The 26,782-nt window shown below is 43.9% G+C and overlaps 1 protein-coding gene across 1 annotated transcript; it reads left to right on the top strand.

The window, feature by feature from the left end:
* Window positions 1–1,078: 1,078 nt before the first annotated feature.
* On the top strand, window positions 1,079–26,696 carry ITK (IL2 inducible T cell kinase). Its single transcript, XM_032125273.1, has 17 exons — window positions 1,079–1,392; window positions 11,926–12,030; window positions 12,352–12,433; window positions 14,069–14,197; window positions 14,840–14,880; window positions 15,230–15,381; window positions 15,830–15,895; window positions 16,071–16,125; window positions 18,311–18,390; window positions 19,033–19,169; window positions 19,851–19,925; window positions 20,617–20,788; window positions 21,459–21,675; window positions 22,415–22,479; window positions 22,567–22,685; window positions 23,903–24,060; window positions 24,576–26,696. Exons 1-17 carry the CDS (start codon window positions 1,222–1,224, stop codon window positions 24,645–24,647), a joined length of 1,896 nt encoding a protein of 631 aa, XP_031981164.1. The 5' UTR covers window positions 1,079–1,221; the 3' UTR covers window positions 24,648–26,696.
* Window positions 26,697–26,782: the final 86 nt, after the last annotated feature.

Raw genomic sequence — 26,782 nt, 5'->3', positions numbered from 1 at the left:
CTCCTTATACCCTAATGCTACATTAAACTCATCACCAATAAATGATTTTTCATCACTGGAATTATTTTCAGAAATATCAAACTAATGAAAATACTTCTTTTATCTTGCTGTTTACCCACGTTCCACCAGACTCCATCTCTCCAAGCCCCAATACTATCAGCAATACAATCATACATCAATAATACAAAAAATACACAAAATATTAAAAATTAAAGAGCAGAGAAAAATGAATTACATTTGTTTTAAAGTAGAACAGTACTGTTGTACTACTGCATTAGATACATAATAATTTTTTCATAATTCTATAATTAGCCTGGTGCTGACTGCCCTGAATGGTGTTCTGGAGGCCTGAGGAAACCAGATGTGCTTGGTTGGGTGTTTGTGCCCATTTCACTGCTGATGCCACTGGCCTTGATGGCATCCACAGAGGGCATGTTGTGCCTGTGCCTCCTGCAGCATCCAGCCACAGCCTCATCAGATGCACCTGAAGCAGTCAGTAATCCCTAAGTAAAAGTAACCATTGATAATTAATTAATTGTCGGTTATTGTAACTGTCAGTTTAAATATCTACCAGCTGCAAATATTTATCATTCCTGATACAAGTATATTGTAGATATAATTTCTTTGCTTACATAGTAGGAATTTTCATGTTATCACAGAATCATTAAGGCTGGAAAAGACCTCCAGGACCATCAAGTCCAACCTTCACCTGAACACCACCTTGTCAACTAAATCATTACATGGGGAACCTCCTCCAAATCCATTGTATGAAATCCCTGTGTTAAATACTCTAAATGGAAAGGCATCATTCCTTCACTAAAGAAATATGGATGCATGACCTACTTCTAGGAGGACAGCAGGGACACTCATCCTGCACGTGCATTTCTAACTGTATTTACCAGATGAGCGAGTAGGAGAGAGATGCTTAATCATGCCATGCCCCTTTAATTAATCCTTAATCATTGATTCACATCTACTGCACGTCCCTCAAGTGTTATTTTTTTCCACAACATTTACCTTAGCGTATATTTCAACATGTGCTGTTCGTTTTATGACTTCAGAGAGGATGTGGTTATGGTCTGGCAGAAAGGAAGCTTTGCTGTAGATGGGAAGATAAATCTCAAAGCACCTACACCGCCTCTTGAACACTTTTTTTTTTTAACTGTCTTCTCTTCTTTCTCGTGTTTCTTTCTTTGACGGGGCACACAGCATAGACTTCCCATGTCCTGGGAGACAAACATTCTTGGCTCAGCCATGAATAACTGTGTGCTCCTGGAGGAACTGCTGATCAAGAAATCGCAGCAGAAGAGAAGAACTTCACCCTCCAACTTTAAAGTACGCTTCTTTGTCTTGACCAAATCCAAGCTGGCTTACTATGAACATCGCCACGGGGTACGTCAGTCCTTTTCTCTCTCAGAGTAATGGAAGGAAGGATGAAATTTCTTAAAGGGAGGGAAGGATGCTAATGGTTGGAGGGGTAATCTATGTTAAATTTTGTTAACTTTTCTGGTCCTTTCAACAGCACCATGCACTGAAAATAGGTCAAATGGGTCATTTAGAGCTTCTGATCAGTGGGCATTTGGTGTGAATGGAGGAATAAGACTACTTTGCCAATTTATAGGAAGGATCTAGTTTTGTTGTAGGAATTTGGCACGGGCTGTTATAACCAGTGTGTGTAAGAGCTGTGATCCTGTGCGTGGCGCTTCACAGTGGGTGACCTGGAGAGGCTTATTGTGAAGGTCACAAGTGTACCCTGATTCTATCTGTGAAAAAGTAATCCACAGATCTTCACTCTCATTCTTTTCTTCAGGGCATCAGGCTGATGGCTGGTACGAGATCCGTCTTCCATTTTAAAATAAATTCAGCTGCCACATGTAACGTGTAGTCTTTGGAGCTAGCTTCAGATGGGCTGTGATGATGAGAACCAGGCTCAGGGCAGGCTTTGTTTCCCTAAGTTTGCATTTTGCTGATTTGCTAAATATGAAGAAAATTAGAAGTCAATCTGTGCACCCCATTGTGTTTATTGCTCTAGTGAAGTGAGAATTACTTCCTTCTATTTAGCTGGATGTTTGCTGAGCCTCGTTACGGTCGTAAATAATCTTGCTTGTTTTCCAACAGTCACTGAATGTCCTGTTAATCCATTATGTTTAGGCACTGTTCCTGTAGGCAGAGCAGAACTGGGACTGTGCTGCCTTGGATCCTGCACTCGCAACTTCAGACCATCTGATCTTGCTCAGTTGCAGAAAAATAAGTAGAAACAGAACCCAACAAGAAAAGTATGATGTGCCATCGTATTTTATCACAACCTATTTGGGGTTATAAACCAGCTTTGAAGGTTACCAGTAATTTTTAGCTGTGTGTTAGTCCTCTCAAATATGCCCAATGAAATGTTTTTCTTGCTTTTGTTTTATAGTCCATGTTTTTCTCACCTCCATTTTAAACAGGGCACTGTTCATTGCTGGATACTGTGGCTGTATATGGTTTGAGACTCTCTTTGTCTGTTCTCCAAACTATTTTTCAAATGCCATTGTATGAAGATTTTAAATTCCATTTTAACTGTTCCACTCAATTATTCAGGGTTGAATTCTGAAAAGCATCTAAATGATTTTGCTGTAGGTGTTTAGAGAAATCTTCACAACTAGATTTTCTTGGTGCTTTCTGAGTTGGTGGACTTGAGATTAACTCGACATACACTCTGCCTAGATACTTTTGCAGTAGGTGTCTTGTCAGCATTTTTAGTGACTGAAATAGTTTGGAAAATTTGACTCAGTGCCTTTCAGTGGGGCATAGACTTCACACACTGTGTTTTTGGAAAATTTCCCACCTAGTCTTCCAAAAGGTCATTTAGGTGAGATGAGGGTTTGGTGTATTATCCACTTAATCGTATATATTATATATTTTAAACATGCACATATTATATATGTGTGGACGTGTAGGTAAACACATGTGCAACTTTAGAACCTTGTGCACATTTGAGGGGGTGTGGGTACATTTGTGATCACAGGGCTGATTCTTCATGAAATGCTGATTTTTTCTCATGCAAACTGTCAAAATCAGATTGTTACATGAAAAGAATTTCACACAAAGTAGAGAGAAAAGAATTTGTCCTGTGAAATACTCCCAGAGCCAATCAATCATTAGCCTCTTCGGTAATCAAAATTAGAGCATCCTGGTGAGACCTCTGCATGGTCAGGTCATTGCTGTTCTGGAGAGGAAAGAGTAGGGCAGCCCGTGCAAGAACCATCTTGTTTTGCGCTCAGAATGGAGGGAAGCCACAGCACCTGAGTTCACAGCCCGTGGAGGGAGGATTCCAACCATCCCTGCCCAGCACATGGGCTGTGCCATTCCCAGGAGAGCACGAGGACCAGGGACCACGTGCAGGTGTTGAAATCGATGATCTGTGGTGCTCGTTCTCTGGTGCAGTCCCTGGCACAGGCTTGGCTCTGCTCCACAGGGAATCTCTCAGGTCATCTCTGGAGCTGGCAGGGGTCAGCACAGGCTGTCACCGTTGCAGTTTGCATGTGGCCCTGCTCTGGAGGTTTAGGGACATCGCTGTTCTCTGCCAGCTGGCTGCAGGGATGGGGAGCATCCACAGGTGCTATATGGACTGACAGATGGACAGGCCCAGAAAATGTCTGGGCTTTTAAAGCATGTATTTTTTTAGGAAAATCTCTGGGGATGTTTTCTCTAAGAGTTTTCAATGAGTTTCTTCAAGAACCCCTTACAAACCTGTCTGGTGGATTCCTGTACTCAAGAGTTTCGTGATGTACAGTACTCACCTCTCCAGTCCTTGGTCAGTCAGTAACAGCAGCCCAGGCATAAAGTCAGGTAAAACAACTACTGAACTGCTTGAAAGTTTGAGAAGTCCCACTGATTTCAGTTGGATGACTTAAAGTAAAGTACACACTTAAGTGTTAAGCCTCTGTATTTTTAAATCATGGGTATAAAAAGACATTTAAGAATTTATTGTATCAGTCCAAAACAAGGAAATAAGCAGGCCAAGAGGGTACAGGGATAATTCTGCAAATGATACCCAAAGCTGTCCAGACAATTGACATCTTAAAGGCAGATTTTTTTGCAATAACTGTAATGGCATTTTCATTGTAATTTTCATCTTTCTGCCACAGCTGACAGAGAGCACTGTTCTCCTCAGGGGCCAAGCACACAGTCGCCCTTAATGTTAATGAAAGACATTTACATGTCTCATTAGGAGAATGAGCCCCCAATAACTGTCAACAATAAGAAGCTGTGTTTTCTGGAATTCATTAGGCAGTGCACAATGCAGGGCTGTCTTAACATAAAGCAAAGCCCTGATAACAGGCACAGCTGATATTCAGCCCCCGTCTCGGCTAAAAGACATCAGAAGTGCCTTTATTATAACATGCAAATCAATTCCACAGGCAAAAATTATTTGTTTCAGGGTCTGAAAATGTAGCTATGGTACATGTGAGTAAACAAGCTCATGGGAGTAGTAATTTTAACTATTTCAATGAGTTTGATCCTCTCCACAATAATGGATAACACGGACACTGTGATACTCTCAGGGTACACCTGCTGCACTGCAAAAGCAGCAGAGAAGTGAATCCTTTTGGGGAGGTGTCTGGGACAGAGTTTCAAATGTCCTTACTTAGACTCAGAAAAAGTATTTAAACTGCTGAGTTATCTGTATCCCCTTCACCCAACAGCTTATGGTTCTTGGTAAATCCCTCAGGCACATAAATATTTTGAAATTTTATATCTTCATGCACTTGTGGGCTATTATTAGTCCAGCTTATACAGGCAGCAATGAAATGCTCACCCAGAAAAGGCCAAGTTCTCTTTTCATTTACATCAGCACAATTCTTCCTACACTGGTCAGATGCCCAGGAGGTCACATAGAATGAGCCAGCCTTGTCCTGGGCTCTTTCATTCAGATCTTTGATACTCACATATAAAGATGGCAAAGATGGCACTTAGCATGACTTGAAATCTGCTTTCAGTCTCTTGCTACATGAGAACAAATGAATAAACTTGGCTGAAAAGACTTTTATCAGCATCCCAGAAATGCTCCAGCTGCTCTGTAGCATTATCTACACGTTGGGTTGCTTTCAGCAGTCCAGCTACCCACGGGAACAAAAGCAGTGCTTTGCTCCTCAGGCCAGTCCTTTTCACCTTGATTATTCTTACACAGAATCCGACTTGTCCATCCTGCCATGGAAAGACTCGGTTTTCTCCCCAAGATTCCAATGCAAACAGACTAAAACTTTTCTTCTGAAGATCTCCATTCTGGTATTCTTGTTAGTTAGGGTGGCCATTCATACCATTTCTCATTGCTTTGTGTCTTCTGAATACCTTAGCAGTCATGAAGCTGCAGTCCTCACCTAAAGGGAATTTAGTTATGGTTTTAAAGATTACCTTCCAAAGAAATACATCTGACTAGATATGCCATTCTTCATAACTTGTCATGTATTTATTAACTAGTACTGTTTGCTTGCCAGAATATGCAATACCATTTGTTTTCTGGTGCATATCTCCAACTAATTTATTAATAATACACGTATCACCCACAAAGAAGTCAGGCTTGGCATCTGCCTGCATCACCCATTTCAATGAATTTTTATGTAATAAAATCAATGCAACCCTAAATAAGATGGAGGCAAAGTACAAACCTGTGCCTTAATGTCTAGTAAATCTCTGAAAACTTAACATGAATTTTTAATAATCCAAATTGTATCACTGGAGTTGAGGGAGGATGAAGTTGATATTGCTTGTCACAATGAGCCTCCTTTCTATTGTGAAATCGCAGAATCATGGTAATGCTGGTTGGAGAGCACTTCTTAAATTCCTTTAGTCAGACTTCTTGCCAGGATAAGATCAACACTCAGAGCAGGACTGCCACCAACACCAGAACAAGTTGTCTGTAACATTGACTGGCCACTGCTTCCAAGCCAAGGACAGAGATTCCACATCTTCCGGCAGCCTATTCCAATGATCTTATCCAATGTTTGTGTGAATATTTGCAAAGTTCCCATCTACTGCCATTCTCATTCACGACTCCTGCAGCAGCATCCTGATTCAGGGTGGTGATATTGTCTAGACAGGATTGCCTTGAGCGAAATGCAGGTTCTCTGTGGCTGGTGTCTGTGGCCTTTCTAACTACATAAGCGTGTGGTAAAGTGGGGTAATAAAAATAGCTCCTTTTTCCTGGAATAAATAATGTTATCTTCCAGAATATGATTATAATGATTTTCTACTTGCCCAGTTCTGCTCCTACTAGGTCCTTTTCTATCTATTTATTAGCCTTCAGTTTTTGAAGAAAATTTTTTAAAATTCCTTCTGAGCAATGTTTCCGCAGCAGATGTCCAATACTTCCATTTTGTTTAAATTACAAAGCTCAAATCTTGCTTCTGTTAGAGAACATTGAGGAGGGTGTAGCAAAATCTTCAACCCATGTTTTCTTTTATATCTTTAAGAGGGAAGGAATGCCTCCTAATTTGAATATACAACTATAAATATGAGGTTTTCTAATAGTTGCCTTTTATTAGACTTCTCTGTTGTGGCCATCTTTTGCTCCCAGTGCCTTTGACTTTGCTTTATATCGTAATCAACATTGTAACTTATTTTATTGTAATGCCTGCCTGTTGCTTTATACTCTTTCATCCTTTTTGGCTGAATTTTAATTTTGGCCTTAAAGCTTAATTTTTTTTTTTTTCTTTAAAAAGTGTTGTCATATAGTTGATTTAATTTAGCTTCTTTTCTTTCACTGAATCCTTCATTCACTGCAATCCACTGCTCCCAGTCTTTGCTGGAGTCAAGAATAGCTTTGAAGAAACTAATATGGTATTCAGGAGCTGTTCCATGTGCTTTTATGTAACATAGAAGACTTATTTCCATCATATTAAAAAGCTCATTTGAAAGCCAAGAATCTTCCTTTTTTTCCCCCCTTCTGTTTCTTGATGATGGCATTGATTTTCTTGTCCAACCACTTGTGCTGATACTAGGGCTGTGCACTCTGATAACCATCTCTCACAAGACCTGAGCCAAAGTGAACTTTGGAATTGGATTTGGTGGAAAAACAAGGCTGGATTGGGTCTGTAGGACTGTGTAAGGATAGTAAATAGTTGAATGGAGGCATCTTAAGCACCAGTTGCAGATGGTTTTGTTATTTAACACAATTCTGTACACTCTGCATCCAGGGTGTGCCCACCCCTAAAACACCTTCATGTTCTTTAGATGTGAAAACAGCAGTAAAAAAAAAAAAATAGTTATTCTTTTAGTTCAAGTTGAAGGACAAAATAGTCACAATGGACAGGTAAGACAAGCAGACACATTTAGGGATTTGAATATCAAATATAACAAAATACATTGGAGGTATTAAAACACAACAGCCAGAATTCTACAGAAAATCCCATTATTAGCAATGGGATTCTCCAATTTTCCTTTAGAACAGTTAGCATGACAGAAAATGCAAAATCCCTTACAACTTTCTTTTAAAAATCAATTTGCTCAATTTAGTTTTCAGATTTCATTTAAAAATTGGTTACAGTTTTATTTCCCATAAACCTGAAACTATCAGTGTTCCTAATGAGAAAATGCCCTAAATACCGATCAAAGATAGCGTCCAGGCAAAGTTGCTATGAATCCAGCATCCAACAGTCCTTGATGTCCTTCCACATTCCACAGATAAGGAATATGATAAGAGATAGAAAGTAATTGTGTCCACACAGTGTTCAAGGAGGTTCAAGCTCAAGTTCAAGCTCAAGTCTTTTGGTTGGTGGAAAAATACTTTAGCAGGAGATCTACCATTAAAAATAATTCCATCTTGTTCCAGTGATATCTCATAAGCTTCTCGTTACTATTTCTACATCAAGAAATTCCTTTCCAAATTCTTTCAGAAGCTCAGCAAGGTCTGAAGAAAAGTCCTTGAGAGGTCAGGAGCACGTCACTCGTTTAAAAGGCTGAAGCTCACCAAGCCAGTTGAGCTCTCTGCCATGGGGAGTTCCACCTTTCACAACCCTCAAAATCGGCTGCTGCCTCTGTCCAGGCTGAACACCAAGCCCAGCTAGAGCAGAGGGACAGGGAACAGGTGACACAGGGTCAAAGCAAAGATCCTTCATCTACTAAATCACCAATTAAGAATTGCTCTTTTTATTCAAGGCAATCAGTGAAAACAGGGAATGAAGTTTGGCTCAGATTCTTACCAAAAAAAAAACCCCTGATGGTACAGAGAAGGTCATTAAATGCTTTCATTGATGGAAATGTTCTTGTGGTCGAGCCTGCTGAGGACTGGAATCTCCTACCTTGCTCCACCCCAGCTATAAATCAGCTTTCCCCTACCCTCCTACGAAGGAGGCATTGCCAGCACTGCACAGGAAGGGAGGCACAGGGGGTGAGGTGCAGGGAGGCAGAAGGTGAACACAAACACCTCTGGGCAAGGAAAGCCAAGCTGCAGCGTGGACAGCCCTCGGTAGGGACTGCTGCTGAGGAGATTGGGGCCACATGAATCTTAATGGCTTGGTTTTCCCCTCACCAGAACAAAAGAAAAGATAAAAGTTGTAATGCAACTTGAACCAAGGCAGCTTCATGAGGCACAGGGTGCTGCCTTCCTGCCAGAAAATGCTGCCTTTGGTCTCCTCCTCTGCTCCTTGAGATAGGCCCCCCCTGCCTCTCCTCTCCCCAGCATTTGGCCCCTCTCCCTTTCCCCTGCTCCCAGCACTGGTGGCTACACCTTTGATTAACACAGTGGGGCTCAGCAAAACCTGTAAGCACCCACCAAGCCCAAACAGTGCAGAGCTTTTCAGCCCCAGATCTCACAAGATCTCAGATCTTTGTGAAGCCTGAGGGTGCAGAGCCATGGTCTGGAAGTGTGATTCAGTGACCTGTGTCATTGGCAGGGGCCACTGATGGCTCCCTGCCCTCTCACCATGAGCTCCACATCCCTTCCCCTGCCCCAGACCTGAGCTGGAGGAAAGTAATTCATTTTTTGGGTGAGCAGCAGTGCTGGTGGTTGGTTTTAGCACACGGTAGAGTCCAGGCAGGTCATTCCTTGAGCAGGCACAGGGAGATGCCTCCTTGTGTTGCAGGGTAGGGCTGTGTCCCTTGTCCCATGGTCAGTTGTCCCAGCATCTAAAACAATCAGGGACCACCAGAGCCATCTGGTTTATGCAGGAGAGACAAACCAAAGGATTAGTCAATGAAAGAGCTGCTGGAGCTGTGAGGCAAGAGGAGGTGGAGTCCCAAAGATGAAGACATCAATGCATTTGGCTTGTGATGCACCTGGCTCCTTTCAGAGTGGTTCCCAGAACAGATATATTGCAAATAATGGACCAAAAGAAAGCAAGCAGGATGGGCTGATCTGCAGCACATATGCTTCTCCTCATGGGACAGCAGCCTGCCCTGGTTCTTTCCTCACATGGCACACAGTAAGACCACTGATGCTTTTACTGACCAAGCAGCTAAAACATCTACCCAGTTATATTCTGGGCAGACTGAAAACAACAAATAGAGATCTGTCAGCATGTTTTGTCTCGCCCTTTTAGGAACAAGTCTCTGAGGTTTTTTAGAGTCCATTTTTAAGAGGCTTTTCCTCTCCCCTCCCTTCCAAATGGCCCTGTTGCTTTTGTTGGATTAAAGTGCAGTCAAACATCACAAAACCAGGGATATGTTTAGTTTCCAGCCCAGTTTCTGGGTAATTTCTGGTTTGTGAGTGGTAATTCCAGTTGTTTGTCCTGCTAGAGGACTGTAATTGCTTTCTATCAGCAGGGTCCCATCTGCTGAGGATCTGCTGGGCAATGCTCCGGCTGTGAGACACACCCCGATGTTGTGCTGCAACATGAGATTATGAGGAGCTTCCGTTGCTGAATTATGTGATTAAAAGGAACACAGTGGGTCATGAGAGCTGCAGGACAACTGCACAAAGCTCCTTGAGAAGGCTGGACCCTGTCTTTCAGCAGACTCCAGAAAACCAGTCTGCAGGGAAAGAGCAGAGCCTGTGCCTGGCACAGCATCGCTTGCTGAAGCCTCAGGGGAAGAATGCATGCGGGTAAACCCCGGGACTTCAAAGGAATGAGATGAAGGAGGGTTCAGCGCTAGCAAAATTGAAGGTTTTTATAGGATATAAATGGCTTTGTGTCTCATCAAAAGGGTAGAAGTCCCAGGGGTAGAACAAATGATAGAGGAGGTTTTGCAGAAGAGACAGAGGAAGCCAAGTCTGAAAGAAAGAAGTGAATAGATAAGAATGAAAGGAAATAGATGGTGAAAATGGGGTGCAGTAAGGCCTTCTAAGGCTTGCCAGCACTCTTGAGAGTTAATTGGTATTTAAATTTAGGGGTGCTTTAAAGCCTTGGGTTTATTGATTTAGAAGAATCCCACACCCCATAGAACTACACAGGCAGATGTTGTCTACTTGAGACAGTCCTGGCAGTAAATCCAGAGACACTGGTTAAACTGCAAGCAAATACAAATACAAACCCCAAACGCACCAGCAAAGGCCAGCAAGAGCAGTGTGAGACCACACTGTAATAATTTCCCTCTTTTGCCTCAACTCCAATTATACAAAGGCAAAATACCCAGCCAGTCATGCAAGAATGAGGCTTGAGGAGTCTTGGGGCCTCTCTTTTTTGAGGCTGTCTGACAGTGCTCTGTGGCAAACCTCCCCCCATCTGCAGAGGTGTCAGCTGCTGCCCTGGTTTATGCTGAGTTTAACTCTGCAAGGTGGCAGAGGAGCAGCAGGGGGGTTGGCACAGCGGTAGGGACGGCTGCTGCCAGCGGGGCAGAGCTGCAGGGTGGTGGTGACAGAGGGAACAAGGAGCAAGAGGGAGCTGGAGGGTGTAAGACACAAAGAGCTGGGGTCCAAGGGAGGGTCAGAAAGTGGCCAAGGTCTTGCTGTGTCTCTGAGTGATAACCTGTGGCAGGTACAACACAGCAGCTGAAGTTCAGGCTCTCTCCTACTGACAGTGTTTGGAAAACAGAAGCTTTGCAGTGTTTTGGTGTTGTTAAATCTCACTGATTTCCGTCATGCTGTTCCAAAGCTGAGCTGGGGGACAGCTAGTGTTTAATCCCTACTGAAAATGAATCAAAACAGGAAACCAGCTCGCTCTGAAGAGCAAACTCGTCTGTAGTGGATCCTGCAGAAGCACCAGAGGCTGAGCCTCAGCTCCAGTTTCACCAGCTGCCCTCACCTCTCTCTTGCAAAAGCTGAGTGCCACTGGCCATGGAGCCATAGGATGAGGATCCCACAGGGATTAGGGTACACCCAAGGAAGCTGGGATACTTGAATGTCTGTTCTTTTTACTCTTTCCCCACTGCCCATACTGCTATTTGTGTACCTGGTATACCGTGAACAGAAGTGCAGCAGAGGATGCCAGAGAAACAGCTTTGTTGGCAAGTTCTTGAGGATAATATTTATTTCAAAATTCCCTGTTGTTTTTTCCTAGCTGAAAAGCCAGACAAAACAAAAACAGAGAAATGTTGTAGTTTTTTTTGGAAAACAGATGCAGTAAAAATGTCCATTTTGGATGAAATGACTAGTTTTGAAATTCTTGGTGCCCAAACTTTTTAAAATAAAATATTTATTGGTTTATATCTTTTCAATATGAAACAGGGGTGTTAGTAAACTGAACATTTAATGAAAGCAGTTCTTTTTGGTTAAAAAGGGATTTCATTTTGCTGGAATAAAAAAAAGTAAAAGCTGAACTTCAACCAAAGGTTTTGACTGGTTCTCTAAGAATCCATGTGCTGATTTGAAACATATGTATCCGTATGTGAATCCATATAGAGGTGCTATATATAAGAATTATTCTTTATACTTTTAAATGTCTTATATAATCAGTTAATTTGCTTCTGCTCCATTAAAACTAAATCTCCCACAGACACAACAGTCTGGTCTAATTATTCACTTAATCCACAATCATTAGCATCAACCAAGTGCTTTTCTCTGTCTTTTAGAAAAAAAGGACTTTGAAGGGTTCTGTGGAACTTTCCAGGATTAAATGTGTGGAAATTGTGAAAAGTGACATCATCATTCCCTGTCAGTACAAATACCCTTTCCAGGTGAGTCTGTCTGTTGACCATACTAAGAGAGGTATCACTTCATTTTGTATTTCAATAACATGTCCTTCACTGTGCAGTTGTTAATGAACCCAACACTGGGTTCTTTATCAAAGCTACTACTCCAATTTAAATAAGCAAAAGTCAGTGAGGTTAAGAGATGCTTCTGAACAGTCCCTGCTACTCCACTTCCCCACATCATCATTTGGCACATAACTTGCTGGTAAGAGGGCTGCTGCCTCTTTACCTCTGGTGCCTCCCTTGTGAGCAGTGTATCTGGGACTGCTTCTCATGGCTGGCTCCTTTCTTTGTCCCCCTCTCCAGATTGTCCATGACAGCTACATCCTCTACGTGTTTGCCCCCAACCGCGAGAGCCGGCAGAGATGGGTCCTCACGCTGAAGGAAGGTAAAAAACCCCTGTGCCCACCTAATTGTGGGAGGTGCTTATGTCTGACCAGTTTTCTCACAAACAATGCAGAGAAAATGTGCAAGAGGAGTCATTGTCTCCCTTCTCAGCAGGCAAAGTGGTAGTGGGTTATAAAATCGAATTGCTTGTAAATCTGGTGGGTGTGTTTTCAGCAGAAATTTGGACGTGGAATGGTTTATTTGGGTGCCTTAATGTCTGCCAGTGTCTGCAGGGAGGTTTCAGAGGATGGACCAGGCTCTGCTTGGTGGTGCCAAGCATTGGGACAAGAGGCAATGGGCAGAAATGATGCCCAGGAAGTTCCACCTGAACATGAGGAAGAACTTCCCTGTGCAGTGACTGAGCATGGATTGCCCAGAGAGGGTGTGAGGTCTTCCTCCCTGGGGACGTTCCAGAACCATCTGGACACAGTCCTGAGCCATGTGCTCTGGGACTACCCTGCTTGAGCAGGGAGGCTGGAATAGGTGACCCACTGTGGTCCCTGCCAGCCTGACCCATTCTGGGATCTTGCTATGATTTGTGTCTTTCTAGAATAAACTCTTAATAAGTTACTGTAATTTGAGGTTTCTTATTCAGGAATAGACAAGGATTTTCCTATGGCTAATTTTTTTAAATAACCTTTTCTACACAAAAGAATTTTCAGCTCTTATTAATAGACTTTTTTGGTTAGGTGACAACCTTTTTAGAGAACCATGGATATTAGGGAACATTTTTGCGGGTAGCTTTCATTTCCTGTTCACCTCCAGCGTTGTGCTGTGGTTCACTCGGACGGTGCTGCAGTAACCAACACTGGGGGCAGAGACAAGCAGAGTGCTTGACGTGAGGAAGGTGTCAATTAGTTACATAAAAACTGCACCAGGCTTCTGTCATAGCTTTTTTCTGTTTTACAGCACTGCTGCCCTATTGTTCCCTCTGAAAACATTGTGCCTGATGGAGATATTGTGAAGTTCATGCACTGACTCTTGCAATCAGTTATTCCCCTACTCCAAGCTTCTACTTTATTACCTCTTCTCATTCAACAGTTGGAGACTGTCCCCTCCCTTGGACAATTTGAATAGTCTTGAATAGTCCTGCAGAATTGTTTTTGTTCTTTCAGGGAAATTTTTATTACAGATAGAGAGCCTGAGCTTCAAAAAGAAGGACTGCAATCGCTCACACAGACATTCAAGACTGGTATTTAAATGTGCAAAAAATGTTTGGTGCTGGTGAATGCCAGCTTGTACACCTTCTTCTGGACACCAAGACAAACCAGCAAGTGTCCTGGGAATAATCAATATATGGCCTGCTGGGTTTTATTTCTTTTTATGTGACCCTCCTTCTCTGGTTTTGGTGTTTCGTCATTTTAAAGAGAGTAGGATTCTGTTCTACCACAGCAGAGGGGCTGTCACCAGCAGGAAGTCTATTACTCCACATCACTGGTGGCATTCAATCCTTTTGGGAGAAAGGAAAACATTAATGGAGGAGGTTGATAATGTTCACCAAAGCTTCATTTGAAAATAACAAGAAGCTTCTTTAAAGAGCAGACTATTTCCATTTAGTTCTAGATGACTTTTAGAACTAATGTGGATGCAAATAAATTAATTTTCCCCCTTCTTTTTCTTCCCTAATGTTTTCCAGAAACAAGATACAACAACAGTTTGGCTTTGAAGTGTCATCCAGATTTTTGGTTAGATGGCAAGTGGAGATGCTGTGCTCAGACAGAGAAGATGGCAGCTGGCTGTGTGGTGTATGACCCCACCAAAAATGGTAAGGGACTTGTTAAGACCATCCTGACCTCGAAAATATTTATTCCTAGCAAAAGTAAAGGATTTAATCTCTCTAGTACAGAACATGAAAAATTATGATGCTACATTTCCATAAAGAGACATGTTCCTGGCTTCTTGAGGTGTTCTGGCTTATCTTTTACTGTATGTGGCATTCTCTTTTTTTGAATTTACATTTTCCTCTGTGTGATGCTTGGTGCTGGTTTTGGGATGAGATGGAGAACTAAGAACTTGATCAACTGTGGTCAGTCAATAAGCCACAACTTTCTTGAGATAAATGTGTTCAACTGTGTTTGTCCAATTTTGACCAAACCGTATTTCCTCTATGGTTTCAATGGCCAAGCATAATCTTTACTTTGTCTCCTGAAAATGAACACAAGTGGTCAATTATTCTTCACCAAAGAAACATCTACCTTGTGGTTTTCACCCTGATTCCTCAAGTAATCTGTACCCCAATTTCCAAGCCCTGCTGAGATTCACTGTGTAGTTGGCACTTCTTGGTCTCAAAGTCCAAAGCTCCCTGTTCAGAGAGTTTGTATCACCTCTATCAATTCATTACATTGGTGGCTTCTCCCTTGGTTTTGCCCTCACCTAATTCAAATTATCTTTCTTGATTTCTTTTCAGCCTCAAAGAAGCCTCTTCCTCCCACTCCTGAAGATAACTGGGTGAGTGCAGTGAGGCTGTCCTTAGTGTCCTGCCCTGAGTGATTAACTACCAGTGGGGAGTATGTCCTTATTAATGTTCACCACAGTGCAGTGACCTAGAATTTCACCTGTGATAACATTCCCTGCGTGTTTTCTGTGCAATTGAAATTTTTTATATGAAATTCATTGTTTGAAAGTGCCAAAGATGCTCATGCTGCCACCACACCCCACTGGATGCTCTGGCGTGCTTTGGGGCCTTTGAGCCCAGGGGACACCAGTGCTGCCAGGAAAATACCACTTTAGAGAGCATGCCATTGCTTTTTATGAATATGAATATGAATATAATAAGCCTTTTGCCTAATTTGTGCAGAAATTGTTGCTAGACCCAAAGGAAGCCGTGGTCATGGCCATATATGACTATGAAGCCCAGAACCCGCAGGAGCTGACGTTACAATACAACGAGGAATATTATGTGATTGACAGCTCTGAGGAACATTGGTGGCTGATTCAAGATAAGAATGGGTAAGTCCCCTTTCAACAGCCTATGTACAAATCCCTTCTAATTCCAGTTTGTTCTTCCATTAACATACATGCTGGCCTCTTGTTTAACTTTCGTGAAGCATCCTCTGATTCACAAGGAAAAAGTGATGGAAGGTTATTTAGGGTAACTTTCTTCCCTTTGCTGTTGCTTCAGGCAGCTGGAAAAAAGGATCTGAAAGTTAATTTTACAACAATAAACAGTCCTTAGTTCAGAGTGATATTTGCAGGGATACATGGGGGGGGGAAATTGTGAAACTCTGCAATTTTAGAGGCGCAATCAATTGTTTTCTTCTCCAGTAACCCTACTCAATACATAACCACCACCACTTTTATCATGCAATGAGCAGGCAAAGCTTTCAAGGCTGACTCCTACAGATGCAGAGAAAATCCTGTCTGTCAGCACACTCACACTTGTCTTGCCTCTCAACAGGCATGAGGGCTACGTGCCCAGCAGCTACCTGGTGGAAAAATCACCCGAGAATCTGCAAATGTATGAGTAAGTTGTGCCTGTGTTTTTCTTGTACCTCTGAGTGCCCTGGATTTGAGGCTACAAGTCTCAAATGCCCCCACCCTACCTCACATTCCACCCTGGGGATGCTCCATTCAGAAGCTTTTCAGCAGAAACTTTCCTGGCCTAGAAATGCTGACTCGGAGTCTTTTGATGTTTTCAGGTGGTACAACAAGAACATCAGCAGAAGCAAAGCAGAAACACTGCTCAGGGATGAGGTAAACCAGTGTTATGCATGGGGTGGATGGGAAACAATAATTAATTAATGACAAATGAAGCCTGCGAGGGCTGCTTTGTGTAAAAGAGATGAACCCTGGGTCCCTGCTGTGTTTGTGTCCTTAGTGTGTGATGTGAGATAAAGGACCACCAGCACACCCCCCTTATCTCCACTGTTAGCTGAGCGTGGATGGAGCTGTGCCATCCAAACACACCCAGTGACTGGGGCTGCTGGAAAACACTGCTTCAGACCACTGTGCCAGCTGGAAACTGTGATTTTAGCTCATCTTTTCTGTCTCTGCAGGAGGCCTGTGCATGCCAGTAGTTCTCTGAAAATCTAACCAATCTTGTGCTGAAGTACTTTGGGTGAAAGCCAAAAGTATGGCTGTGGGTTTTGTATTTTTAATTTTGTGTGTGTGTGTGCATGTAAGCACACATCTTTAATTTTGCAGTTGAGCCAGAGTTTTCCAGTGAAGACTGTACTGAAAATACAAAGAATAAGCTTCTTGTTCAAATTTTCCACACAAACACAACCCTAATTTTTAAATCAGCTCTTACATTAACAGGTGGCCCTGTTAATAAACACAAATAAAGTGTTCCTTCTTGCAACAGTAGCATTTTATGGAAATAAGAGCATTTTTGTATGGTTTTAAAAATTCTTGTATAAACTACTACAGGACATGTCCCCACATGGTTTAGTGGTCTTATTTTTTCTTTCGGTCCTACCAGTACAACTCTTCTGTGGTAACTACCCCCATGTGGCTGCAGAGACTTCTGGTTCAAAGCCTTGCAAACCTCACAGCTCCCCCCAGAAATCTGGCCAGGTTTGTGAGTGATCTTTGGCCAGCCTTGGTCAGAAGTGAGAACAGACGGGCAAGAATCGACCTTAATATAACTTGGGCAGGATGCTGCCTCCAAAACTTGCCCACCTCCAGTCCTAAAGCCCTCACTGTGCATAATCAAATGCTTCTATAGCAGCAGAGAGAGCTTTTTTAGAGCTTCCCTGTGCCAGATATTGTGTGGTGCAGATGCAGCAGATGTTGTGCAGACACTGAAGAGCCAAACCTGGGAAGTTCACAGCTCAGCAGGCTGATCCCACCTGGGCAGAGCTGCACACTGAGAGCCAGCAGCTCATACCCAGGGGATGCAGGAGCAGCTCAGCCTCTGTGTTCACCTGGAGCTGATCAAACCTCTAGGGAAAGAGGCCCAGGCAGGGTGCACTTGGTGGATTAGCTCTGCATGGAGTGTTGTGGGTGGGTAGGAGACATAAAATGGAGGAAACCTACAGTGTAAAGCAAAGGAGGAGGGGATGAAAAAAGTCAAGCACTTGGGATGCCGGATGAAAAGCTTCTTTTTCTGCAAACAGAAGAAAAAATGCGGGGTTTATTACCAATACATAGGTCAGTACAGCACATTCCAGCCAAACTGTGATGTTAATTCTCCTTTGCCATCTGATCCATCTGGGCCAGTGGGATCATGCCCTGTGAGGCATTTTAGCATTCAGACGAGTAGAAGACAATTACAGTGAAAAGTTAAAAAAGAAAGGTTTTGTGAGTGCCAGAGTGCAGGAGGACTGCTTTCTTACCCATTTATGTTTAGATACTGGATGCCTGGTATGCCTATGAAAGGGCAGGATCATGTCCAGGGTTTTCCAATTTGTGGTACATGGGTAAATTATTGTTCCTACACTCCCATATGGATTCTCTAGTGTTGGATAAGCTGTGATTTGTTCTGTGGCTGCTCACTCCATGGGGAGCACTCAGAGGGGTTTGCCTTTCCATTTGGCCACACGTTTCATTGAACATGTGTTCTGTCAGATAGGGCTGAGGGCAGTCAATGGATTCAGAATTTCCAGAGGAGAGACTTGGAGGGACAGAGAGGCACACCCACACCCACACGTACTCAGCACAGGAGCCTAAGTCTCATTTCCTCTGAGAGCTCCGAGAGGAAGCTGAGCTGAAAGCACAAACCACCCAAGAGAGACCCGCAGGCCCTGGCCAGCCACCAGAGCTGTGCATGGAACACACCAAGCTCTGTCAGTGGGGTGATGGCTCTTTTTTTTCCTATATGTTTAGCACATCCTCATGACAGGGCTGAAATAAGCACAGCTTTGCCCCCAGCCTGCTTCTTTTTTTTTTTTTTCCATTATGTCTCTAACCAGTTTTCTCTTCTTTGCTCCTGTTCCAGGGTAGGGAAGGGGCCTTCATGGTGAGAGATTCGAGGCAGCCTGGCATGTACACAGTCTCTGTTTTCACCAAAGCATTAAGGTACAGCTGAGCTCAGCAGCTTTTCACATCAATTACATCAATGAAATGGCTTCTATGAGTGTGTAATCTCTGTATAGTTGTTTTGGCATTAAAACAAGAGAGCAGAAGGCTCATGAAAATGATAGAGGGAAAACACTTCCAAAAAAGGCAGAAGAGTCAGCTGCCAGTCCCAAAGTGTATTAAAGGCTCCACTTCTCCCTGCATTTAAATATGTGCCTATAAATAGTCCCTTGGACATCACTGGGGTTGTCATTCTGATGGCACTGTCCCCTGAAGTGTCAGTAGGATCAACAAGGGCTGTGTGCTGGACTCATCAGAGGTGGGTAGAGCAAGGCAAGTGAAAGGGTTTCAGTGATGGGGCAGAAAGTCGTGTTTCACAAAGAAGAGGCAGACAAACTTAGTACTCAACCTTCTCTTATCAGGAAACCTCAGCCTTTCTCTCGAGATGAGACCATCTGCGAGTGAGAGGGAGGACATGCAAGTACACAGACTTCATTAGCAACTGCAGCTCACTCCTTGCTCCTCCCCCGTTCATTCTGGGGGAAGGTTCTCCCCTTTGCTCACTTGTTTCTGTTTATACCCCAGATCCCTGTCTTTTTGCTGCAAGCTATTTTCTCTCAAAGAAAACCTCCTCTTTTTCAGCACGGACAACAATCCTGTTATAAAGCATTATCACATCAATGAGACAACCGACTTTCCCAAGCGATACTACTTGGCAGAAAAGCACGTGTTTGACTCCATCCCCGACCTCATCAACTACCACCAGCACAACGCAGCAGGTCAGTGAAGCTGATGCTGAACAGAGAAGTTGCTGGTTTGCCAGGTGACTGTTTTGAATTGAGGAGGGCTCCCAAGCCCTCTGTCCTTACAATGAAGTGTTAAATGGCATCACCTTTTCTCCCACTTATTCTGAAATGACCATTTCAGTCCAGCTTCCAGCTTCCAGCATTACATCCTCACTCTGGTTGTCCTTCTAAGGCTGACCACAGATGTCATAGTGACATATTATAGAGAGCCCTGGGGGGATATCAGCACTGCCAGGTCCTTCTTGAGGTGATCTATCCCTGGGCCTTGATTTGACACAAAGTCAAGGACATGGCCAGGATCCATAGCCAGACATGGTGACTCCCATCCCCACAGTCCAGGAGTACAAAGGGAAACACTGAGCTTCAAAAATACCCTATGAATACAAAGTACCATTTGGAAATTCAACAGAGTTAATAGAGACTCAAAGCTCTGGATGTGAAAACGGGAAATAAGCTGAAAGTGCTCAGAATTGGACTTCCTTCTCACCGGCAGGAAACCAGAGCCTGCACAGAGGTTCAGCTGCCCTCAAGTGGAGCTGAGAACTCAGTGCAATAAATCTGCTTCCAGAGTCCAAGCTGCCCTCTGGGGTGGTGGCAGCCCCGCTCCCCATGGCTGTGGCAGTAATGGGAACCCTCCTGTCCCCGTGTCCCCAGGTCTCGTGACGCGGCTGCGATACGCGGTCTCTTCTTGGAGGAGAAAGGCCCCGATCACCGCAGGGCTCAGCTATGGTAAGGTTCTCTCTACATGGGAATCCCACTCCTGGCTGGTTAGCTGGGTGATCCTGCACATCCCCATGGATACTGATGAATATTCATGTGATTACAGCCACAATAAATAGCTTCGTTCAGGTCACTGCACTGTTCACCAGATTGCCATCTTTGTCATGGCTGTTGATAAATGACTGAACTGATTGTGCAGTGCTTTGAGGGAGGTGATGAGAGCCCCAGGGGCTCAGTGAAGTCAACATTAAATACTAAAATGAATGTTGAACAAAGGGGATGGAAATGGGAGTGTAGAATAATTTGGTGAAAGCCGAGTCCCTCCTGAAAGATGCCTTCATTTGAATATCGTCGTCAATAAAAATTTGCCGGTATCATTTTTACTGTAATTCTTGGAGACTTCAAAGAAACTCCAACTCCATGTTGTGCTGGGTACTGCACATATGCATGGTAGAAACAATCCTCCCTGAAGAACTGGATAGGCAGGACAAAGTGGGGAGAAAGGGGATGTTGTTGTTCCTACCCTTGAACATGACCTGCAGCAGGGTCTAGTCAAATGAGCTACCAAATGTCAGACAGGCAATTTGAAGGAGAGCCAGAAAGTCTCACTTGGAATCCTGCCTCAGTGTTTAATCCACAAAAGCTTTTTGTTTGGCATTCTACTGCTTGATCCCTACTCTTTCTCCCTTGCAATCAACAGGAAAACTGGTCATTAATGCCTCTGAGCTCACCCGTGTGCAGGAGATTGGCAGTGGTCAGTTTGGGGTGGTCTACCTGGGCTACTTGCTGGACAAGACCAAAGTAGCCATAAAGACCATCCGTGAAGGAGCAATGTCAGAGGAGGATTTCATCGAGGAAGCCAAAGTCTTGATGTAAGTGGTAGATTCACCAAGGCAATCACACTCTTTTTGTGGCATTCATAACACTGGACCAAAGTCAGGAATATGAATAGGGAATTCAAACTTGGACTATCTGCTATGTATCTAAGCAGTAAATGGAGAGACTGGTGAACTCTGGTGGCTACAAAGGAAGGCAATTCAAAGTGTAGGTAAATTACTGTGCTTCCAAGTCTACCAATGTCTGGAGTGGTCTTCCAGATCTCTGCTGTTCAGGAATGCAAGGACAATTGATGGTGCCTTTTGGAGAGTAAAGTGGTTTTTCTCAGAAAAAAATAATGTAAAACTTAAGGGTAATTTTATTGAAAAGCCTTACCTGTAAAATGTTTTGCTTTGCACAACTGAATATGTCTTTTGTTTTATTGACTTTGTTTGCTTTTTTTTTGCATTTGCCTCCTGTCAAGACAGACAGAAATTGATTTTATTTTTGTTTGATTGGATGATTTTCCATGGAGAAAAATCTTTTGGTGGCCATGACCATTAAAATGGGATGACACTTAGTCCTTGGTCTACACATCTGCAAAGGTGGCCTTTGCAACGAGCAGGATGCAGCCCTGTGGCATAAGTAGCTATATCTAACACACTTGCTGTGAAGATAGCAGGCACTGAGCCTATTTCTTTCCCACCTTCCCTCCCTATCCCACAGGAAGCTGTCTCACCCCAAGCTAGTCCAGCTTTATGGTGTGTGCTTTGAGGATGCTCCCATCTGCCTGGTGTTCGAGTTCATGGAGAACGGCTGCTTGTCCGACTACCTCAGGAGCCAGCGGGGCAGCTTCTCCAAGGAAACCCTGCTGGGGATGTGCCTGGATGTGTGTGAAGGAATGGCTTATCTGGAACAAAACTCTGTCATCCACAGAGACCTGGTATGTTGGTCCCACATGGGCTTTTTCTCTGCTCCAGATGGGCTTTTTCCTCTGCTTTCTTCCTTCCTTAATTTCAGCTTCCACACTCCTCCTGCCTGTCAGTTTATAGGGGATCCTGTATCTGCCCTTATTGCAAAAACAGCACAAATACTTTAGAGGGGAAAAAAAAAAAAAAAAAAAAGCCCTGGAGCACTGATCAATCTTTTCCCCTTAATTGTGTTTGGGAGAGAAGAAACAAGCCTAGAAATTTTGTCTTTTTTCCTGAGTGTATTCTTTTGCTCCTCAAGAGCCACAGTACTGACCACTCTTCATGTCTAAAATCAGTGAAGATGACAAAAAGACCTGTTCTAGCATAAGTCATGTATAAACATGCTTTGATGATAAAATACTTTTAATTGAGTGGTTTTCAGGAATGCTCCATCAGTCACTGCTGCAGTTTCACTAGGCATGCAATGACTGTGAGTAGCTGTGGATATTTTAGGGTCTTGCTCTGCCCTTTCTGGGCAACAAGGGCCTGCAAGTCAGACTGACAGTTGAACAGCTTTTCTGGCAATAGGATCATGCTGCAAAATGTCCAGAAAGCATGAGAAGCTCAGGATTCTGTCCTCTTTGTAAGGCACAATGTCACTTTGATGCTCCTTTTTTAAGCATTATCTGCCCTGCCAGGATAAAAGCCCCTGAGAGGTTGTGAGAGTGTTTTAGCTCTGACCTGCTGCCTTTCCACCTTGTTTTCTTGCAGGCTGCCAGGAACTGCCTGGTGGGGGAATCCCACGTGGTCAAAGTGTCCGACTTCGGCATGTCGAGGTAAAGCCGCCGAGGCTGCGCACGGTCCCTGCAGGGTTCTCACAGGATGGGGGTGACTCAGCATTCCCCCTTCTTTTCCTCTCCCAGGATTGTCCTGGATGATCAGTACACCAGCTCTACGGGTACCAAGTTTCCAGTCAAGTGGTCTGCCCCAGAGGTTTTCTCCTACAGCAACTATAGCACCAAATCTGACGTTTGGTCATTCGGTAAGAAACTCTTGTCAAAATGGAGAAGACCCAACAAACCCCAGCTCAGAAAAATAGGGGCTCAGTCCTCAAGTAAACTCTCCTTAACACTGCATCCTTCAGACTCCAAGGGTGTTTTGCCTGAATAATGGCTTAGAAAAGCAAGCCAAAATCATTTAAGTGAAAGAAATTAAAGAAAAGCTAAAGGAGAGGAGAGGAGAGGAGAGGAGAGGAGAGGAGAGGAGAGGAGAGGAGAGGAGAGGAGAGGAGAGGAGGAGAGGAGAGGAGAGGAGAGGAGAGGAGAGGAGAGGAGAGGAGAGGAGAGGAGAGGAGAGGAGAGGAGAGGAGAGGAGAGGAGAGGAGAAGGAGAGGAGAAGGGGAGGAGAAGGGGAGGAGAAGGGGAGGAGAAGGGGAGGGGAGGAGAGGAGAAGGGGAGAGAGGGAGAGAGGGAGGGAGAGAGGGAAGACATTTAGGCATTCCATCTCTCTGCATGTCAGTCCCGGGGCACTGATGCCTCACTCAAACCCTCTGCCCTTCCAAATTTGCTCTGCTGACTCCATTTGCTTTATGCTGATCTGAAAATGTTATTTCACTGCTCGCACTTCTCACTCCTGCTCCCCAATGCATTGTTCTTTGGTCTCCCTTCTGGACCCTCACAGATAAGAGCACCGCTGTGTGTTTTTCCCCCCAAGCCATAACAAAGGCTGTCCCCTGGCTGTGGATCTGGCACACTCATGGGCCTGGCCCCTCTCCAGCCCACACAGTGAATGGGGCAGTGTGCTGTGCACAGCTCACAGTCAATGGGGTGCCACTCAGCCCTGGGGCCAGCAGTAAATAATGCAGGATTATAGCCTTTGCTACTCTGTGCCTGTGAATTCTGTGTTTCCCTTGCCCTTTGCTGGCTTCTGCTGTGGCTGAAGCTGTGCACTCCTGAGGTGGGCTACGAGCAGCACAGCAGGAGCTGGGTGCTCAAGCCCTTCACAAACTCACCAGGGAGATGCTTCAGAGAGCACCATGCATTCAGAGAGCACCAGAGAGCCTGGTTGACATCCTCGAATTGTACAGCTGTGTTAGGGCCTGGTTTTTCAGATGTCTACTGAGAATCCAAGTGAAAATGCTTTTCCAAGTAACTGGCACCAATACTGAACTGCAGAAAAGAGAAGGTGGAAGGTGGCCCTGGGCCTGCTGAGGATTTTATTTGCCTCTTTGTGATTTTTTTCCCCATCCATTTGCTTTAGGAGTGCTGATGTGGGAGGTCTTCAGTGAAGGTAAAATCCCCTATGAGAATCGCACCAATGCAGAAGTGGTGGAAGAAATCAACGCAGGATTTCGGCTCTACAAACCCAAGCTGGCCTCCAAGGCGATTTATGAGGTGATGAGCCACTGCTGGAGGATGGTGAGTATTGTAGTGGAGAGCCCTATTTCCCAAAGACAAGATCTCCCTTCCCCTTGGCTTTAAGGAAGAGAGAGATGTGTACGCTCCACATGCTAACACAAGATAAAATCCTGGAGGTGAAGCACTGTAGCTTTCATCTGCACTAGCAAGCAAACTCTGGGCTTTCTGCCTTTTATTTGACTTCACTGAGAAGCCCATGTGGTGCACTTAATTCAAGTTAATTCAGCAGTTTCCTTCCTAAGAAAGCTGTGGATCTGTGGGGCTGAGTTCTAACGGTGGTAACAATGACAGCCAAGCCATTACAAGGTACTTAGTGTCCACCAAGCCAAATTCACTGGTAATAGAAAAGAAACATTGCACAGAAGGAAGCTGGTTCTTCCACTGGCGTTTTCTCTACGGTGATAGATCGTATTTGTGTTAATTCTCAGTTTCTTCCCAAGGTTTTCCTTGCTAACCTTGCCATTCCTCTCCAGCTGACATTAATGTTCTTCCTCTCTCTTCTCTCCCTTGCTCAGGCAAAAGACGAGCGGCCATCCTTTTCTCTTCTGCTGTTTCAGCTGAGTGAAATCTCTGAGTTTGATGTGTAATTGTGACACTGTGTGCTCAGCTGAGAGAGTCCTGAGAAGAGCAAAGGCTGGATTTTCCCCACACAAAGCATTAACAGGAATCCTCTCACCATAAACACTTGCCATATGCCTGGGGAGAAGGAGAGGACAGAGGCTGGTACTTCCAGACAGACAAGATATCCCCAGGTCTTCCAGAGCCTAGACAGACACAAGCTTTGGTTTGGCCAAGAGTGTGGTTTGCATCTTGAAACCAGAAATGACTATTGAGCATGGAGTCCTGAACCACCACAGTCCAGCAAGGGTGTTTCTCCTGAAAAGACAGCCTCAAAATTAAGAGATCCAACATTTCTGGGAACCCCCAAATGAAGGCCTTCCCTGAAGGGGAAAAAATAAAAAGCTGCCTTTAACTGAGGAGGAATGTTTAGACATTTCCCTGGCTCTCTAATTCAGAGTGGGCTGGACCTGAAAGCTCTGAACAGGAATAAGCCTGGGAGACACCGAAGCAGGCTGGATCCAGCGCCTGCATTTCTGATGCTGGTATTTCAAGGTGCTTTTGTTTTCCCTTTGCATGATTTTCCCTGCAGCTGTGGCATAATAGGAACAGGATTTGGATGCCTGGTAAATGGAAGAGGTGTCTGTGTGTGCTGGGAGTCTGTAAGGGAGGAAGAGAAAAAGCAATGTGCTGAAGAGTCTTGAAATTCTCTCAAATTGCATTGTACAGTGAGTGGGAAAATGGGACTCTGATGCAAATGAAGACATTCTTGGAGGGGGGAAGTCAAAGCTGAATGTTTATATTGATTTTTTTCTTCAGTCTTTCTACATCAGAAGATTAATGTGTGACCTCCACCCAATTTCTTTGAACAAAGTATGGAGGACTGGGCAGTGCAGAGTGTTATGTGTTCCCAGTTCAGGACAAGACAGAGTCCCAGGATCTGATTACCTGTGAAAGGTACAGGAATCCGCTCCTGGTGTGTTTGGAACGAAGGGGCCAGAGGGCTCAGGAGGGAGCCATGAGGAGAAAACATGCAGAGTATGTGCTCAGTGCACCAGTGATCATGAGAAGAATTTTCTCATACTTTAAAAAGTAACTGAATCATCACAAGTAAAGACTCTTCCATCTCTTCTGTGAACAAAGGGACTGACCAAAAAAAAAAAGTCCAGTGTGAATGGAGTGCCTGGGTTCTTCCTCCTCAAGGAGTTCCACATCATGTGGTGACAGCAGAAGGTATAAACAAAATCCATCTCCTGGTATTTCAATTGAAATCTGTAGTTTCACTGCAAGACAGAGACATTGTTTTGACATAACTGACTTCAAACCCAAATGTGTGGGTGTTGGTGTCCTGCAGAATTTGTAAATAAGATCAGGAACTTTTGCTAAGCATTAACAATCACTTGGGAAGTCAGGAGGGCTCACAGATTATATGTGCAGATATGTGCAATGTATTTTTGATGCTTCTCTGTTTGGGCAGGTGAGAACACGAGGAAACCTTACACGACAGCACCTTACAAAAACTCTGAAGTGCAAACTTTCAGCAGCAACCTCCTGTCATTACAGAAGTCAGGTTCAAATATGTTTGCCAACAAAAATGGAACAAGGAAATAATGTAATCCCATGATCTCACATATCCTGTGTCAAACTATTTCTTCATAGATGGAGGCTTAATTTTTGGTATTTTTCAGACTCCTTGTTCTGGGGTAGCTTTTAGGAGCTAGAATATCTTTTCAGGCATATGGATATGGGCAAGGTATCAGTTCCTGCCTCATACATCTTCCCACACTGTGACAGGGGTGCTGCAGGCTCACAAAGTTCAACTTCTGGCTCATTGGCCCCACCATCCTTGAAGGAACCAGGGGTCTGCTGAGCATGAGGACATTGCTATTAAGGAGCAGCAATATTGCTCTGCTAGGTGACATTTCTGGGTTATATTTATATTTGGATAAGCGTAATATTTATTAGCTAGAGTGGGTTGCACAAAACATTATTGTAATGGTGTCTTTTCAGTTTTATTTTGCAGTCTTTCTATGCACACAATACAGACTTTTACAAACAATAAAATTGCTGAGTCCCAACTGTGACTTTCATTATATGTGAGCAAAACTGCAAAAACCATCCTCATGCACTTATACAGCTTGCTCTTCCTCCAAATCTCCTCCAC

This window comes from Corvus moneduloides, chromosome 15 (assembly GCF_009650955.1).
Source record: "Corvus moneduloides isolate bCorMon1 chromosome 15, bCorMon1.pri, whole genome shotgun sequence".
NCBI classification, from domain to species: domain Eukaryota; kingdom Metazoa; phylum Chordata; class Aves; order Passeriformes; family Corvidae; genus Corvus; species Corvus moneduloides.
Note: the sequence above shows the minus strand (reverse complement) of the source record. Positions and strands in the feature narration are given on the sequence as shown.